Source organism: Nerophis lumbriciformis, linkage group LG06 (genome assembly GCF_033978685.3).
Source record: "Nerophis lumbriciformis linkage group LG06, RoL_Nlum_v2.1, whole genome shotgun sequence".
Lineage (NCBI taxonomy): Eukaryota > Metazoa > Chordata > Actinopteri > Syngnathiformes > Syngnathidae > Nerophis > Nerophis lumbriciformis.
This window is the reverse complement of record NC_084553.2, coordinates 39,934,406-39,952,598: the sequence shown is the minus strand read 5'-3', so window position 1 is coordinate 39,952,598 and position 18,193 is coordinate 39,934,406. Positions and strand designations below refer to the sequence as shown.

Sequence of the window (18,193 nt, the reverse complement as noted above, 5' to 3'; positions counted from 1 at the left end):
ATGCACATGCATCCTCCACTTTTGTGTTTGTCATTTATAATACAAAGTAGTGTATAGTTCAAACTCTTATCTGTCAGTAGACTCGGTGTTGAAGCGCTAAAACTACAACATGGATGACAGGGAAAAGATGCAGTCAAAGTAGAGACATGTAAAGAAGAGCGCCCACAAAACGGCGCATCCTGAAGAGACGGTCGGAAAGCTTCTTAGAAATGGTCTGTAAAACATAATCTATGCTAAGTTCTGACCAAAGAACCACCATTACACGCTATATAGATTACAAGGAAGTGTTTAAAAAAATGTAATAAATAAATAAAAGTAGAAAACAAATTATAATATGGCCCTTTTAAAACACAGTTCAGGTAAGCCCATATTCATTAATGCCAGATTGATGTGTCCCAAGACTTTTGTCACCATGTTCACCATAAACTGAATTTGTAGGTGAATCTAACTATTAGTAAAAAGGGTGAATTTGTACTGCAAATTCAAATACAAATGTGAGTTGAATGTCCAGCAAAAGGTTATTGTGCGCGTTTTTTTTTTTACCAGAACACCAATGGGGAACTCCTATGCGGGCCAGCTGCGGACCACACGCTTTGAGGAGGTTCTTCACAACTCCATTGAAGCATCGCTGAGGTCCAACATTGTAGTTCCACGACCCATTTTCTCCCAATTGTACCTGGAGGCAGAACAGCCACTTGCAGCACACAATAATAGTAAGTGCAGTCCCCAAAACATTAAGTGTGACTGCTGAGAAGTCCTTCCAATACTCAATTGAGGACAATAACACTGGTTACTGCATCGCAGCATATCATAGAAATCCCTAAGTACAATTCAAATGTACAAGGACAAAAATACTTGATCGCAGTTCCGGAATTAACTATGGTGTCTCAATCTATAAAAACATCAGTTTTGCTGCAACACAAACATAGTTCACAAAGTAATTGTCATCATCAATTTGGAAATGTAGAGAGAGGGTAAAAGTGGTAAAGCTAATTCCACAGTCCTCTTTGGCTTCTTGTTGTTGTTATAGCTTCTATCACATCTTTACTACAATTGTTTGTATTCACTCATGCATTGCTCTTATTGTCACATTTGCCTAAAGCTGTCAACACTAGATGTTTCGATTCATAGTTGTTGTAGTATCACATCATAGTATAGGCTGCGTAAAAGCTCCCATTATGCTTAAGTGTGACTGACTTTTTTCCTGTACACGACTCTTAACAGGCCGTGCAGAGAATAATGATGAAGATGAAGAAGATGGGTCAGAATCAAACAGTCCCCCAATACTCTATCAGATGAAACCCCCGCCAGAGGGATGCTGCACCACAGATGGTTTGTGCACACTTTGTTCACTTTCATACAGAAAAATACAGAGAAAAGTGACTTAAAATGTGGTCTTTTGCAAAACTTCTGTTAGTGCAATATTACCACATGACATTTAAAAAATAACTATTCTCTTTCGCTGCAGGTTTCTGTCAAGCAGGCAGGGATTTACGTCTGTCATCATTGGCATCCGACCCCTTGGATGTTCTCCCTGGGTTCATGCTGGTTGGGCTTAAGTCCCCCTCTCTCCCCGATAGCCTGCTAGTGTGCGCCGTCGACCATCGCTTCTTGCCGGATGAACGAGGTCACAACGCTCTGCTGGGTGAGGCAGGAGGTTTACACAGCAAACTTTGCATAAATGTATCTGGAAAGGCGTCATCGCGCATTGTTTTGTGTGCGTGCCTGCTGCAGGCTTCTCTGGGAACTGCATGGGCTGTGGTGAAAAGGGGTTCCGCTACTTCACAGATTTCGCCAACCACATTAACCTGAAACTCAGCACCCAGCCTAAGAAACAGAAGCACTTAAAGTACCATCTGCACCGAAACAACCAAGGTGTGCTAGTTAAAGGAGCTGCCATCTGTTGGAGGGGACACGGTAAGGACATTGAATCATAAAATCTTACCTTTGAATTCAGAAATAATTTCTTTGAAAACATCCATGTTTTTACACTCACAGTAATATATGTATATAGATAGTCGAACCTCGGATTCAGGAGGAACAGTGTGGTTTTCGTCCTGGTCGTGGAACTGTGGACCAGCTCTATACTCTCCGCAGGGTCCTTGAGGGTGCATGGGAGTTTGCCCAACCAGTCTACATGTGTTTTGTAGACTTGGAGAAGGCATTCGACCGTGTCCCTCGGGAAGTCCTGTGGGGAGTGCTCAGAGAGTACGGGGTATCGGACTGTCTGATTGTGGCAGTCCGCTCCCTGTATGATCAGTGCCAGAGCCTGGTCCGCATTGCCGGTAGTAAGTCGGACACGTTTCCAGTGAGGGTTGGACTCCGCCAAGGCTGCCCTTTGTCACCGATTCTGTTCATAACTTTTATGGACAGAATTTCTAGGCGCAGTCAAGGCGTTGAGGGGATCTGGTTTGGTGGCTGCAGGATTAGGTCTCTGCTTTTTGCAGATGATGTGGTCCTGATGGCTTCATCTGGCCAGGATCTTCAGCTCTCACTGGATCGGTTCGCAGCTGAGTGTGAAGCGACTGGGATGAGAATCAGCACCTCCAAGTCCGAGTCCATGGTTCTCGCCCGGAAAAGGGTGGAGTGCCATCTCCGGGTTGGGGAGGAGATCTTGCCCCAAGTGGAGGAGTTCAAGTACCTCGGAGTCTTGTTCACGAGTGAGGGAAGAGTGGATCGTGAGATCGACAGGCGGATCGGTGCGGCGTCTTCAGTAATGCGGACGCTGTATCGATCCGTTGTGGTGAAGAAGGAGCTGAGCCGGAAGGCAAAGCTCTCAATTTACCGGTCGATCTACGTTCCCATCCTCACCTATGGTCATGAGCTTTGGGTTATGACCGAAAGGACAAGATCACGGGTACAAGCGGCCGAAATGAGTTTCCTCCGCCGGGTGGCGGGGCTCTCCCTTAGAGATAGGGTGAGAAGCTCTGCCATCCGGGAGGAGCTCAAAGTAAAGCCACTGCTCCTCCACATCGAGAGGAGCCAGATGAGGTGGTTCGGGCATCTGGTTAGGATGCCACCCGAACGCCTCCCTAGGGAGGTGTTTAGGGCACGTCCGACCGGTAGGAGGCCGCGGGGAAGACCCAGGACACGTTGGGAAGACTATGTCTCTTGGCTGGCCTGGGAACGCCTCGGGGTCCCACAGGAAGAGCTGGACGAAGTGGCTGGGGAGAGGGAAGTCTGGGCTTCCCTGCTTAGGCTGCTGCCCCCGCGACCCGACCTCGGATAAGTGGAAGAAGATGGATGGATGGATGGAGTAATATATGTATTAAAATATGTATGTTGCATTTCAGATGGCAGGATAAGACAAATAGGTCCCAGACTCTTAGAGGGTCATGTGACATCAGATGAACAGTCATCGAACTTGCTGTTGTTGCAGCCATCACATACACCCGCCAACTACACAGGTGATACTCAAAAATAGTCTCATTTAGTTGTGTTCTGTTTTTTATACACATTGTGTTGACTGCCCGTAACCCTTTGTTGGACACTTGTTGAAATACATACACATTCAAATCATTCTATTAATATTATTATGGTATATCAGTAATATACTGTATTTTGCTATTATTATTACGTTTTCTGCCTTATACTTCTGTGTGGGGGCCTTGATTTCAGTTCAAATTTAAGTTACCAAGTATGGTTCCTTACCCTTGTAAAGAGCTAGTTACATCTTGTAGCAAAATGGACCCATGAAGTAGAGAGACGAGCAGTGTGTTTAATAATAGTCTTTTAATGTTCGAGCACAGGGGTGACACAAAAAACAAAGGCACTACCGGGTACAGCCAGTGCCTCAAGAACATCCAAGAAAAAACAAAGTAACAAAATAGTATTAACCGTTGGTAGGCTAGGAACATAGAGCACGATAAAAACACACTGTAGCAAAGTAAATACCGACTTGTATCGAAACGGGAAACAGCAAGGAGGGAGCGGTTTGGTATGCATAGAAGGACACGAGGTAAAGAACCAGCAACAAGTTTAAGTTGCTCGAAGGGATTGCCAGCAGTTTTGCTCTATGATCCTGTTTCACTTTGGCGTTATAGCAACTAAGAGGTGAGAGAGAGAGCAGAACCAGAAAAATCAGGAAGGCAAAAACAGTACCGTCACAGAGCTTAATTAGCTGACAATATGACTAAAATGTGCTGAGTAATTATTACAATACATGTTTATTGATTTTTTTGACATCATGTAACATGTTTCTTTCTGTGTGTACAACAGCGTCTCATACAAATGGTTTGCCTCAAATCGCCGATACCCCACACCCTCTAACAAATGGCCAAAATGCCATTCCTCCCATCCCGCAGCCAGCAATGAATCACTCAGGACCGGGGAGATCAACCACAACAGGTACTGTATATCTTCACTAGTACACTGAAAACGTGAAAACGTGTGTGCAAATGAAAGATGTAATCTGAGTCATGTGGATCAAAATATCTTAATTGCATCATCAACATTTTGGTGGAAACCTTATTTGAAAACATTATATAATTGACACACTCTGCAAATGGTCTTGCAATTATAAAGAAAACTTTACATTTCAGGGAATTCTCATCATCCATCCATGTGTGAGACAATAAAAAAACGTATGTCTTTTCTGTGCATTCTAGGTTGTAAAAAAGTGGATAGTATGGTGCGGCTAAAAATTAAGGTAATTGGGAGTCATTAATTTTGCCTATAAGGCCCTATAAAAAAAACACCCAAAAACTAACAAATAACGCTCTATTTACATGCTGTGACCTGCATATTAACCAAGCTATTGCGTCATTGTTATTGTAAGAGCTAACACAGAGGAACTACTTTTCTGCCGTAGTGACACAGCGTCTTCCTCACAGCGTCTCATTCAAACTCCTCCACTCGCCACTAGCGAGAGGGATGTTAGTTAATAGAGCTGCTTCTGCTGCTGCTGTATCGTCTTTGAGTCTGAAACCGTTAATGCCAGGTTTTAAATTATACCTCTCACCTCTATACTGTAGCATAAAGTTGTGGCACACAGCTAAGTAGTCGAAATGTTTTGTAATTCCACTCACAACACTTAAGATCAGGACCAACTAAAGCAGTGAATACTTGCTCTCAACTTGGCTATCAACAAATGGAACGCAGCGTAAGACCCGACGACATTGCTAGGAAGACCAAGCAAATGCACAATTTGCTCCCAGCATTTTATACCTTAGTAGCAGTGAGGATAAAGCTGAATTTAGCAGCGGAAGGACAGCTATCTATAAGATACAGCCATCCCATTAGTTGGTATCCCGGTGATAGCGGGCTTTGTAAGTGTCTGTTTTGTGTTCTTATTTTGTCCATGAAACGTTCAGCCCTAGCGCTACATGATAAAGCTCCAAGGGTGTCTCAATGCGTTCTGTAAAATCTCGGAAGGAAGTTACAGTCATGCTTATAATGACCCAATTTACTGTCAGTAATACATGTTTTCATGAATGTTGCAACATTACAGACATAATTACAACATGTAAATTAAAAGTTTTTTGGAGGTTTGTCAGAGCTTTATGGGCAGAAGAGATTAATCCCTATTACTTGCATTCCTAGCACTTTTTTACTATTTAGAACACAAAGGAAAGGGGAAAATATGTGTGTTCTTTTCTCACTTACGGATTGTGGATGATGGGCAAAATTCCCCCAAAAAGTGCAGTTTTCCTTTAAGTATTGCATTCTAAATGACCTCTGTATCATATCATCACTGTAAGTGTAGCCTTTGTGTCTGTTGTCCTTAAACCCCCTGGGATTTTTCACACTCCTAAAAGGGAGAGCAGCCCCGTGTGTTATAACACCACTGCTGTAGGGAGGCAGCAAACTGCATTGTGTTGGAGGACGTCTTTTGTCTGCCTGAATTCATTTGCCAACACTTACGGCACTAAACTTTTCCCTCTCGCCTTCTTCTCCTCAGTGGCCTCCATAAAGCAAGGTTGTAAAAGTCTCTCTTCTTTTTTCCTACTTTCTCACTGAATAAAAAAAAGCTTCCTTCCTGTCAATGTTGTTTAATTGGTGCAGGAGGAGACAGGGTGTTGCATAAAATACAACTATACCCTTTTGAAAAAAAACTTTATTGTGTCAGTGTGTAAATCAAATTTTCGAGGAAACTATTTTTTATACATACATATATATATATATATATATATATATATATATATATATATATATATAAATATAAAACCTTTATTGTGTCAGTGTGTAAATCAAATTTTCGCGGAAACTATTTTTTATACATACATATATATATATATATATATATATATACATATATATATGTATGTATAAATAATATTTTATTATTAGTACTTCCATTATTAATATAGGAGAGTCGAACAGCAGGAGAACAAAGTTTTAACCTGAAAATTAACTAACTTGCGGTAAAACACTTTTTCTTACTCTGCAGGGACACAGACAAATGTTGGACCCCCTAAAAAGAGGCACAAGGGTTGGTCCCCTGAATTGGCTTCCAACGTTGTTTCAGAGAACACAGTAAAGATGTCGCCATCTTCATCAACCTTATCGTCTTCGACAGCGCATTCTTCCACCACAAACGGAGCCAGATTAGGTAAAAAAACAATTAAGTGAAGGGTGCAATATGTGTGTCTTTACTCTAAAGGGATATGTTTCCATGAATACAATATAATTATGAATATATATTTGGGCAGATGCCGCCACACCCATGAGTTCCTCCCAGAGGTCCTCAACCACACTTTCTCCCTCTGGATTGTCTGTAGCTGTGCCTGATCAGCTGTTACGCACATGTGGACTACAACCTGTCATCTTCAAAGGTCAGACATATTTATATTAGTGGCACACAGGATGATGGCTGTCATAATTACACCCTTCTTAAATACGTTTTGTGAAGTATTGTGTATGTCTATTCTATACATACAGGTCACGGTCCTCTCCCTAGGCTGACTGGTAATGTCAGCGAAGTGCTCGTCAGTTCTCTTCTCCAGAGTTGTTATTTGAGCTCTCAGACCCTTCCCAGAGTCTACCAGCACTACGGACCATCACCCATTCAGCCACTCTCAACTGAGATGCAGATTCTACTCACTGTCTACTATCTTGTTCAGCTTGGTGAGTCCCATATCAAACTGTAATCACATCCTGCTCAGCAGGACTTCAGATAAAAAGTCATTCATGGTTCACAGTATTGTAAGCGTTTTTCACAATGACCACTAGATGGTGAGCAAACACTGTATGAGAGAGCAATCTACAGCTATAGTTATTTAATATTTAACTGTATTTTTCATTGTTTTGCAAGCATACCACACATTTAATACTCCTGTTTTTCACATTTTCCCGCCAAACTCATGATTTCTGTCTTTTTTTCCCAAGGCCCAGACCAAGTGCCCCTGATTGAGGACTTGGAGCAGATATTCATGAGGTCATGGAGAGAATCACACCTCAGTGAAATCAGACAGAACCAACAACCTCAAACACCAGGCTCTCAAGGGAGGCACTATGGCATTGAGGTTGATTTGTCACATATATACTGTAATTTCAATATTTTGAACGTGAATAATGGACACACCTGTGAGTGTGAATGTTGTCTGTATATCTGTGTTGGCCCTGTGATGAGGTGGCGACTTGTCCAGGGTGTATTCCGCCCGTTTGTAGCTGAGATAGGCTCCAGCGCCCCCCGCGACCCCGAAGGGAATAAGCGGTAGAAAATGGATGGATGGGATCATGGACACACCTATAAAATTACTATTTTTTATAATATGACACTCAAACCCATGCTTCTCAAAGGTATTAGATGCATTTTAAAATAGTTTGACAAATTAATAAACATTTTCACGTGGTCCCCGATTTGCGTCGTTCCATGTAACAAGGTTCTGTAGTTATCGCGCTTCCATAAATTAATTTTAAAAATTATTAAATTCTTAAACACAAGACTGCTTAAAGAAGTAGTTACATCACAGCTTGCTCAATATTAGACGTACTTGTCTCAAACGCTCGTATTGTAACGTCTACGGCAGTGGTTCTTAACCTGGTTTCGATGGAACCCTAGGGGTTCGGTGAGTCGGCCTCAGGGGTTCGGCGGAGGTCAAGACACACCCGACTCATCGTGTGAATAAAACTTCTCCCTATCGGCGTATTGTGGATACGGTAAAAGCAGAAGTCACACTGATTTGCAGGTGTGTAATTTGTTGTGAGTTCATGCACTGTGTTGTTGTTTTTTTCTTTGAACAAGGTGATGTTCATGCACTGTTCATTTTGTGCAGCAGTAAAAAAAAAACATAACTTTGTCTTGAATTAAAAAAATTAAAAAATCACTAAAGAAGGGTTCGGTGACCGCACATATGAAAACTGGTGGGGTTCGGTACCTCCAACAAGGTTAAGAACCACTGGTCTCGGCAATGTAAGGATTACAAAGAGACGGTTGATTAACAATCTATTTATTGCCAAAACAAAAAACCTAATGTTAGCCTCAATTATGCCTAAACAACATCAGCAAACCTAACTTTACACAGCAGTCCTCCTTGGCGCGCACTTGCACACACAGAGACAAGATTAATGACACTTTCATGGCCTTACGAACAGTCAGAGACAACAAAACTCATGAACACTACACATAGCATGCAACAGCAATAACTAAGCAGTTTAGTGGTTTTATTATTGAGATATAAAGGTTGCTTTGACAAGAAGACCTTAATCTTAACTCTTCTCTTGCAAATTATCCTGCCTCTTCTCTTTCTTGCTTCCAATAAGCCACAGTTATAAAGATACATTTTCTATTTAATTTTCCATTTTAAAAAACTATTTGCCGTTTAAAACAGAGAAAAGAAAGCCTCAACATTGCCAAACCACATAAAAAGTGTATTTGTATTTATACATAGTTCTATTTAAATAAATACATAGTAGTCTCTGCAGTAAAGCTAATAACCCTCAGCTACTATGAGCACTTTTCTACTTTTCTGACTGAAGACACTGACCAATGACTCACATGCTCTTCTTGGCTCTCCAGACACCTCCCACTCTTCCTGGGCTCCCTCAGCATCTCAGTTTACCCTACCAGCAGCCACTGACCCCAAGCCAGCTTCCTTGGCTTGCCCAGCTGGCTGCGTCGTCGTGTGGAGTAGGGGTTGTGGTGTTTGGGGAGCATGTGGGATCTTTGGCTCAAGGCCTTCAGCTGATGTTTTGCAAGTTATTGGAAGGAGGGTTCCAAAACACAAACTATGTAGTCGTCATTGTCACTGCTTCCGGGCAAGAAACACAGTCTTGTGTGGTAGTCACAGGTGGGAGTTGTGTTTGTATCGTAGAAATATTTTTCTGAAAATGCAACAGATTACGTGTATTCGTGTGTGTTGTTGATGCAGGTAAACACCAATGTCGGGCCTTGGCAGAGAGTATGTTCTCTCCCAGTGAGGGTTTGAGAGAAATAAACCACCAGCTTTCATCTGGCGAAACCCAGGAACTCATCCAGTTCTGCAATTCACTTGGACAAGGTGAATTTGACTCTGCTTTAGCTTTGTTTGGTTTTGTCTTGTGCATGTTCTGTTACGGTATGTGCAAGCTCCTAAACACTTAACTTACTGTTTCTCAGACGGTGATATGGATTCCCTGCTGGACAGTGCAACACTGGACAGCAATGAGCCATCTCCCTTATCCAGCAGTCAGGAATCAACTGATGACAAAAGTGTGAAAAAGACACGCAGTCCAAAGGACTCACACAGCCCTAAACAAAGAGTTCTGGCTACTAAAGAAACCTGTACAGGTGAGAGACCATTTATAGTAGATAATTTAGCAGCATCTATGTTTGACACAATTTCAACTCTAAGGTTCAATATTAACTGCAGTTAACTTTAATTGTGCCTTGGTGAGTCGAGAGCCCCTTTTGTCCTCGTTCCTTGGCTACATTGACAGAGATGTGGACTTGTGATGATAATCTCTCATCGTTTCTCATTGGTTTAGGTTTATTCACTTTAGGCAGGGGGTGGGGGCACAAATAGATACCTTTGTTTCTTCCTCATCCTTGCGGCGCCCCCTAGAGAATCCTGCCCTGGGCAATTGCCATGTAGCCCACATCTGAAACCGCCACTGATTGACTGTATTTAACACTGCCAATGCTTCAGACTAATATGTGAACACCTGTGTGTACCTGTGCTTATAGAGTACTCTGTAGAGTGGCGGGAGGTCCGGCCCATCCAGTTAGCAGTGGCAAGAAAGCTGCTGTCTCATGTTTGTGCCATAGCAGATTCCAGCACACAGAACCTGGACCTTGTGTCTTTTGACAGGGTCAATTTCCTCATCCTGGTTCCTCCATCTGAGGTCACATTTCAACAAACTGTCCTCCACCTATGGAGCTCGGGTTAGTTACATGTTTCTATGCATTTCCGCTCACCCCTATTTTGTCCACAAGGGTGTTTAAATGATGACTTGTATACCTGCATTTAAGGTGTTCTTCAGGAACTCGGGAGTCTAGACCAAGAGTGCGCATCTCAGCGGGATGCGGAGCGCTTTGTGGTTAAAATGGATCAAAGTGCTCAAGTGCAAATTGACAGCCTTATCCAAGAAGCACACAGCAACTCTTATACGCTTTACATCCTAATCCATGACCACGCCCACTGGGACATTAGCAGGTGTGTAATTAAATCCAAATCTTACCTTGTCACTTACTTTTTTTTTTTATTAACAAATCAGTTTTTCTGTCCCTCAGTGCCTCCTACTGTAACTCGGAGTCTGGTTTGGGCCTGGTGGACCAGCTACTAAATTCCAGACGGATCAGAGATGCTCCCAACATCCTGATTCTCCATGTGACATCCTTCCCCTTCGCTCTGCAGACACAATTCACACGCATCAGCCCTTACAACGAAATCCACTGGCCTTCGTCTTTCAGCAATGTAAGATTTGATACTATATGTGCTAAAAATGAAACAGCAGAACATGTTATTAGTTGTGTCGTGTGTTTGTGTAGGATGTTGACCTGTATCATGAAAGAACACGCTACTTTGGTGTGTCCGAGCTTTTAGACTCAACTCGCTCAGGAGGAAGCCTGCCCCTGATGCGGTACGATTCTTCGTTTGAGAGCATGGCAGCTTCCCTGGAGGAAAGGTAGCATACACATGTGATGTCAGTAGCGAGTTATGGTGGCTTGCACACAAAATAATATTTTTTCCCTCCAGGTTCCCAAAGCTGCACAGTGCTGTGATCCGCACCACCGTTCTCATTCATCACTACTGCATAGCGCTGATGGCTGTGTCTGGGAGGCTCAGCGGCTCGCACAATCTCCATAAACACTCATCTGTGGAGACGCTGGGCATCGTGCAATCGCTGCTAAGTGCTGCCCAGCAATGCCCTACCCGCCATGGTCACATGGTCTTACTGCGGATCCCCTCTCTGGCTCTGGCAGCATGGGCACATCGGCGACTATCCAGAGTGAGGAGGCAACTGGGTCTTGAGGAGAAATTTGAGATCATACTGGGGAATCCAGGCCAGCCTCTGAATATTGGGCAGAGCTTTGTTGATCAGATTAAGGTATGCAAAAGGGAACCAACTCTATATTTTTTTTCCATGTTTTGTTCATGTAAGTGTAATGACCAGATTCTCCATTCAATGTATTTGCCTTTCTATTTTATGATGGTATTTAGAGCTGTCTTTGACAAAGGACTTTTATAGTCAAATTTGATTTGTTGGATATTGCCCATCCTCGACGATCAGTCGAATTCAGAACGCGTTTTGAAGAGAAATAAACAGATAACAATATGTAGAAGTGCAGTGGTTCTCAAACTATTTTCATCAAGTACCACCTTAGAAAAACATGGCTCCCAAAGTACCACTGTAATGACCAACAGTAAAATACAATAGCATAGTAGGCCTATGTATTCATTAAAAAAACAAGGTAGAGGTTTTATTTAACAAGTATATTTAATATTTTTGTGCCACTACAACATTACTCACAATTTAAACAGTAACACTGTGTTTCCATATAGGAAATTAAAACACTCTACTTTAACCAAGTGATTCTTTGGCATACCACTAGATGAAGCCTGTGTACCACTAACACAGTTTGACGATCACTGTAGAAGTGTATACTGACTGGTAACTAGGTATCAGTAACTTCACATGGATGTGCTCCAACACTTTTATATACCTGAATATTTACAAATTAATTAAAGTACTCATAAAAGAAATATAGTCTTACAGTAAAGTAACCAAACAAAGATCTCATTTCAAAGTTTTTCCACCTAAAAAAAAAGGCCAAACCACAGTGTGTGAGGTCCTCGGTTAGGCGCAACACCAATCAACCTTGGCTAAACAGAGGAAGTAACCGTGATAACAGATTTTCTGTATGTAATCCAGCGGAAGGATAATTATCTTTTTCAAGAAGAGAGTCACAATCCAGGGCGAGGTGGTGTGCGCCCGCTCTTTGTCCAATTTCTGGCGACCAGTCCCAACGGCGGGATTTCTGCCAGCCAGAGGTGCTCAATGGGACGGCGAGCTCATCCTCCTAACACTATTAGTAAAATATTTGTGTGTGTAAACAAATACATTTTATGTAATAAGTGTGGGAAGTCAAAACATTGATTTTCAAGATGTGACGTCACACCAAGCAGCGAGTTCTGAGGAAGTCTGAAGTGACAAAACTAAAATTGGTCTCTTACTCTCTAAACAATATTTGTCTGCACACAAGAATATTTTACTAACATTTAAATAAGACATGATAATTGCAATCAATATATCCTCACAACACACCTGCTGTACACGAGGGCACTAAGGGGTATTAACTCGCCTCCCTCCCACGGATGAGGGAAGGAATATTTATATCATATGATTCGACGGCAAGGATGATAGTGAAATCAGACTCCGCCGAACCGAATTGTCATATCTCCGATTATTTAAAGACAGCCCTAATAATATTGTAGTTTTTGTGTAAAGTTCAAGACTGCAGCTAGTTTGTTTAATGTAGATATGGCTGAAAGTCCAAGAAGCTGATTGGGTTCCTCGAACCTACCTGGAGCTTGAGGCCCTTCCTTGCATCCTAATCCTGTCAGGAGCTGAACCTCTGGGAGAGTCACTTCCCAGGTTGGCACCAAACCAGTGTGTTTCTTCTTAAATTCTAAAATATACCAAGTGCAGTCACTGACTATTATTTCCACAGGTCATTGAAGTACTGTGACCTTCGAGTGATAAGCTGCTCCTATCTGCAACGTACCACCCTCGAACAAGAGTTGGGACTAGCAGCCTATCTGCTGAAGGCGGAGTCTCGGTCCCCGCACAACCCGGGGCCAGGAAGTGACTTGCTGGAGAGTGATGCAGAAAAACTCAGCAGCACTGACAATGAGGAAGAGGAGGCCCAGGATAACGGTAGTCAGTAAATAATCACTATTAGGCACAATTTTAATTTGAGGATCATTTCAATCCTGAATGAGTGTACAGTATTGATGTGTTTCTCTATTCTTTCCTTTTAGAAAACTCCCCTCCTTCCTCCAACCTACCAGTCCAATCCAGCCCAGATATTGGAGCAAAAGCTACACCCTCTACTCAGAACAACATATCACCAAAAGCCCCAAAGAGCACAAAGGCCAGCACCCCGTCTCCTTCACGAGCGCAGACTCAGCTTCCTGCTCAGTCCACTTCTCAAGCATTTTTATATCCTCAACCCTCTTTTCACCACCTAAGCCAGTCTCAATCCCAGACTTACGCCCAGGCCCAACAAGTTCCAAGTCAGAACCATCCAGTATCCCAAATTAACTTTCAATCTTACTTTCACCAAGTATCCCACCCACAACTCCAACCACCACTGCTCCCTGCCCAGTCTCGTCGCCACCCTTCCAAATCCACCTCCTCTGGCTCTTTGTCGCCCCGAGCCTCCTCTCCCCATCTGAACTGCTCCTGGGCACGAGGAGTAAGTCGCCCACCATCTGTGCTCCTTCCCCGCTCGCTTTATGATATCATCACAGCCAATGACGGCAGCGGGCTTCCGCGATGTACCTCCTTCCTGCCACATATGTCTGTAGCATGGGTCAGCAGCTTCAGGTGAGGACACACAACACTTTGAAACATTAGTTGTTCTCAGTAAAATGCAAAGCTTTGTCCATAATATGTATCAGCATTCACTCACCAGTATTTAAATGAGTGTCCTAAATTGCAGGTTTTGGTATTTTTACTGAAAAACTACATTCAAAAAATTCAACAAGGTCTGCTCTACTTGTGAATGTTATCATTTATTTCAGTATACCCTCAACAGGCCCTTATCGAATGAATGCTAAATTAACTTTAAATTATCTGTATATACTTGTGTTCAGGCCTTTGCTGAGTAAAATGATGACGTGCACAGAACAGTCTCTGTACTACCGCCAGTGGACAGTCCCCCGCCCTTACCACATGGACAGCAGTAATCGCACCGAAGGTCGAAGCGACAACTTCCACCCTCGCAGGCTGCTCCTCAGTGGACCCCCACAGGTATCTTTATTTTTCCTTATTTACCACCAAACCCATGTTGTTCATGCCTTCTTTTCTTTTGTGGCTAATTCGGAAAGGTGGGTAAGACAGGCGCTTACCTTCACTTCCTGGGTATTCTGTCCCGGATGCTGATCAGGCTTATGGAGGTGGATATCTACAATGAAGAAGAAATCAACCTCAGTAAGTGTAATGGAATAAAATTAAATAGAGGATTATGTTAAGGAGGTGTTTATGCATTAGCTGTGCTTTTAGATGCCCGGGAAGATGGGGTCCAATACAGCCCATCCAATGTCCTCTGGCCCAACCCAGAAATTATGAAGACATTGTCCTTCGACTACACAGTCCATGACCCCAAATATGATGACATCAGTTTCGTCTACTGCCCTGGATACAAACCAGTTTCTGATGGTAGGCATAGTCAGACAAAAATACACACAAGAAGACATATTTGGTGCTTAATAATCACATATGTAATATTTTCACTTTTTTTGTTGCCTTTCTAAGGCAACACAGTGCATCAGGAAGATGTGTGCTTGAGGAGGCGCACAACCAGGATCAAACTATCCAAATATGCTGCCTTTAACACTTATCACCATTGTGAACATTGCCATCTGTACTTAGGCTTCAACCCAAGATACCAGGTCAGTCACAAACAAACATACATTAGGATGAATTACTCTCTAACTGATTTTATTTCTGTAAAATGCTTTTAAGATCTACGAATCCTCGCTCCATGTCTTTACATTTACCCATCTGCGACTTGGAGAAGAGATCCAGCTCTACTTTATCATCCCAAAGTCCAAAGAGCACTATTTTAGCTTCAACCAACCAGGAGGCCAAGTGGAGGGCTTGCGGCTGCCTCTGTCCACAGACAGGGTGAGTGAATGGACAATCAATATTAGCATGCCTATTTATTCATATTGGTAATCATTCCCAATATGAGCCACCTTTCTCATTTGCAATATGCTTTTTTATGCACTAGGTGGTGCTGCAGATGAGCCATTGCAATATGCCAGTATCCCAAATCTCCCGTCCAAAAGCAGAACCTAGTAACTCACTTCTAGCTGATTTTGATAAAACAAACGAAAACCAATCTATTTTATATTAAACTCCCATCCATTCACAGAGATTTGATTTCTGCTTTGTTGATGTTAATTGGTATCCGCAATTCCAGCCTGCAATTTTATATTTTATATCACCTAGTAACTCCAAAATTATTATCAGCTCAGTTTTGACCAAAATTGAGTTACTGGGTTTTGCCTTTGGACGGGAGAAATGATGCAGTGTAATTATATATCACTGCAAACCACAATAATAAACACATAGGCTGACTTTTTTGTCCTTTCAGTGCATTTTTGCTATATTTTGTCCATAACTCTTGTTGTGTTTCTCCATTATACCGGTACATTATTTTCCCAAGTACGTTTTTATTTTGTACTGTAAAATTGTATTGTCCAATTCTTTCACAGGTGTACGATACTGACAGTTATTCAACAACATCCTAAATCCAAACAGGACATTGGAGTCCTTTATTTTTCAAAGGGCATACAAACATTTGGGATTTTTTTTATTTTATTATGTTATTTTACTTTTTTTGCTCCAATCTTGAAATCAAATTCAGCACTACACAAAAATACCAAACATGTATAGTTTTATTTTTGTTTTAACACTTCGAGGTCTTTTGATAAAATTATGTCAGTTTTCAATTGGTATAAATTTGCATACTAGAGTTACTTTACTAATTCAAACCTGTAATCAAAAAGCCTTCAAAGGGGTCAAATTTAAAAAACACACTCACAATCACACATTTGGACAATTTAGAGTCTTAATTAACCTAGCATGCAGATTTCTGGAATGTGGGAGGAAGCCTGACTATCTAGAGATAATCCATGCTTGCACAGAGAGAACATGCAAACTCTACACAATCGGAGTTTCAAACCCAGCTCTCCTGACTGTGCGACTTATGTGCTAACAACTACGTTACCGTGTAAAAAATTAAACAACAACACAAAAACAAAAGAAGAATATGAATCCAAACTTAAGAAACTGTATGTCCTGTTTGGCGTGGAAGATAATTTAAATCAAATTTCCCCCGATGTTTAATTCTTCTCCAAATTATATCAAAAGGATCCCATCAGAACGTTCTAGTGCAGGGGTCCCCAACCTTTTTTTTTTTTCTTTTTTTTTAATAAAGAAATACAATCATGTGTGCTTACGGACTGTATCCCTGCAGACTGTATTGATATACATTGATATATAGTGTATATATTGTTTTTATGTTGATTTAATTTAAAAAAAAGATATATATATATATATATTTTTTTTTTTTTCTTGTGCGACCTGGTACCAATCCGGCCGCGGCCCGGTGGTTGGGGACCACTGTTCTAGTGGACAGTCCCTGTACTGTACATGTAGGAAAATGCATATCAATAAAAACATGTTGGAGACCTTATTATTCGAAACATTAACAATTAGAGGATTTCACTGTGGTCCTCCAATTACCATGCATTTTTTGTCTATAGTAATTCGGTAAATATATGTAAACTTTGCTTGCACTATGTTTAATGTGTTGTCTTTTTCTTTGCATCAGAGCCCAGACAGCATCAAGAGTCCAATCTTCACTCCCACCACTGGTCGCCATGAGCATGGTCTTTTTAACCTGTACCATGCGATGGATGGAGTCTCTCATCTTCATATCTTGGTGGTCAAAGAGTATGAAATGGCAGTCTACAAGAAGTACTGGCCAAACCACATCCTGCTGGTGATGCCTGCCATCTTCAATGCAGCTGGGATAGGTGTGCATGTTACTGCTACAATCAAACTTTGTTCATAGTGCTTCTTTTTAAAAACTGGTTCTCTTGTAGGTGCCGCTCACTTCCTAATTAAGGAGCTCTCCTACCACAATCTGGAGCTGGAGCGCAGTCGCCGGCTAGAGGGAGGAGCCCCAGCTGTAGATGTCTGGCCCTTTGTTATCCTGGCAGATGACTCGTGCGTGATGTGGAATGCAGTGGACCTCAATGTACACACGTAAGTGCAAACACATCACTTTCATGTATGAGAAATACATCATAAGCGCTTTCCTTGAGACTGAGGGCCTGATTTACTAAAGGTTTGCGTGTACTAAAACACGTGCAAAGTTGATAGCACATGAAAGCTGATCTACTAAAGGTGTCCAAACTGAATTGCATCTGTTACGTGAGTAGAATAAGGCGTGCAATCCATTTTGCATCTATGTCTTCATTAATATTCAGAATATATGCTGATAATCAAAACGCTCACAATACCGGGTGTAGAAAATGCAAATATTATTATTATGCACAGGCAATGTGATTTATTAACACTCCTCACTGTTTCAGTAGCACTATTTGCGTTTTATTTCCTACGTTTGAAAAGGACTTGCAAACTCACATTTTTACACACACGGCTGTTAGAGAACGTGCTCCTGCTGCAAAGACACACAACGAACAAAAAATCCTCCATCCTACGCATATCTTTTAACATATTTTGACTGTCAGAAAAAACATCAGCAACATCCTTTTATAATCTCATAGTTGCTAAATTACTTATTTTGCCTATCGATCACAATCATTATGAGCGCTAAGACAACGGATGTTTTGTTTTTTTATGCATTCTAAATATTAAATAAATGGAATTAAATGTCAGCTTACATGAAGCCTATGGGAGACACTTTATTCTGCCCATAAAGCCCTTAAAAAAACATTCAAACACCTCCATTAGGGTGTTGTATAGATGTTGTAAGTATATACGTAATGTAGTAACAGGCACATTTATAATA

At 41.7% G+C, this 18,193-nt stretch overlaps 1 protein-coding gene across 6 annotated transcripts in view; it reads left to right on the top strand.

Moving 5' to 3' along the window:
- Positions 1-18,193, top strand: part of greb1 (growth regulating estrogen receptor binding 1) — a 42,792-nt gene that overhangs the window by 16,706 nt on the left and 7,893 nt on the right. For 3 of the 6 annotated variants that reach the window (XR_009815629.1, XM_061964328.1, XM_061964331.1), the window contains exons 2-29: positions 547-713; positions 1,225-1,332; positions 1,469-1,645; positions 1,735-1,917; positions 3,294-3,407; positions 4,219-4,347; positions 6,389-6,550; positions 6,651-6,773; positions 6,880-7,065; positions 7,327-7,463; positions 8,960-9,230; positions 9,312-9,440; positions 9,539-9,709; positions 10,106-10,303; positions 10,391-10,574; positions 10,652-10,835; positions 10,910-11,046; positions 11,118-11,469; positions 12,902-13,017; positions 13,094-13,302; positions 13,404-13,971; positions 14,241-14,397; positions 14,475-14,577; positions 14,638-14,805; positions 14,902-15,038; positions 15,112-15,273; positions 16,988-17,192; positions 17,262-17,424. Coding sequence is in view for 5 of the 6 variants with exons in the window: in XM_061964328.1 (XP_061820312.1) it covers positions 547-713; positions 1,225-1,332; positions 1,469-1,645; positions 1,735-1,917; positions 3,294-3,407; positions 4,219-4,347; positions 6,389-6,550; positions 6,651-6,773; positions 6,880-7,065; positions 7,327-7,463; positions 8,960-9,230; positions 9,312-9,440; positions 9,539-9,709; positions 10,106-10,303; positions 10,391-10,574; positions 10,652-10,835; positions 10,910-11,046; positions 11,118-11,469; positions 12,902-13,017; positions 13,094-13,302; positions 13,404-13,971; positions 14,241-14,397; positions 14,475-14,577; positions 14,638-14,805; positions 14,902-15,038; positions 15,112-15,273; positions 16,988-17,192; positions 17,262-17,424 (5,100 nt within the window). In the remaining variant the exon portion in view is untranslated. The remainder of the gene's footprint in view (positions 1-546; positions 714-1,224; positions 1,333-1,468; positions 1,646-1,734; positions 1,918-3,293; positions 3,408-4,218; positions 4,348-6,388; positions 6,551-6,650; positions 6,774-6,879; positions 7,066-7,326; positions 7,464-8,959; positions 9,231-9,311; positions 9,441-9,538; positions 9,710-10,105; positions 10,304-10,390; positions 10,575-10,651; positions 10,836-10,909; positions 11,047-11,117; positions 11,470-12,901; positions 13,018-13,093; positions 13,303-13,403; positions 13,972-14,240; positions 14,398-14,474; positions 14,578-14,637; positions 14,806-14,901; positions 15,039-15,111; positions 15,274-16,987; positions 17,193-17,261; positions 17,425-18,193) is intronic. The other 3 variants (XM_061964332.1, XM_061964329.1, XM_061964330.1) reach the window with 3 other exon arrangements.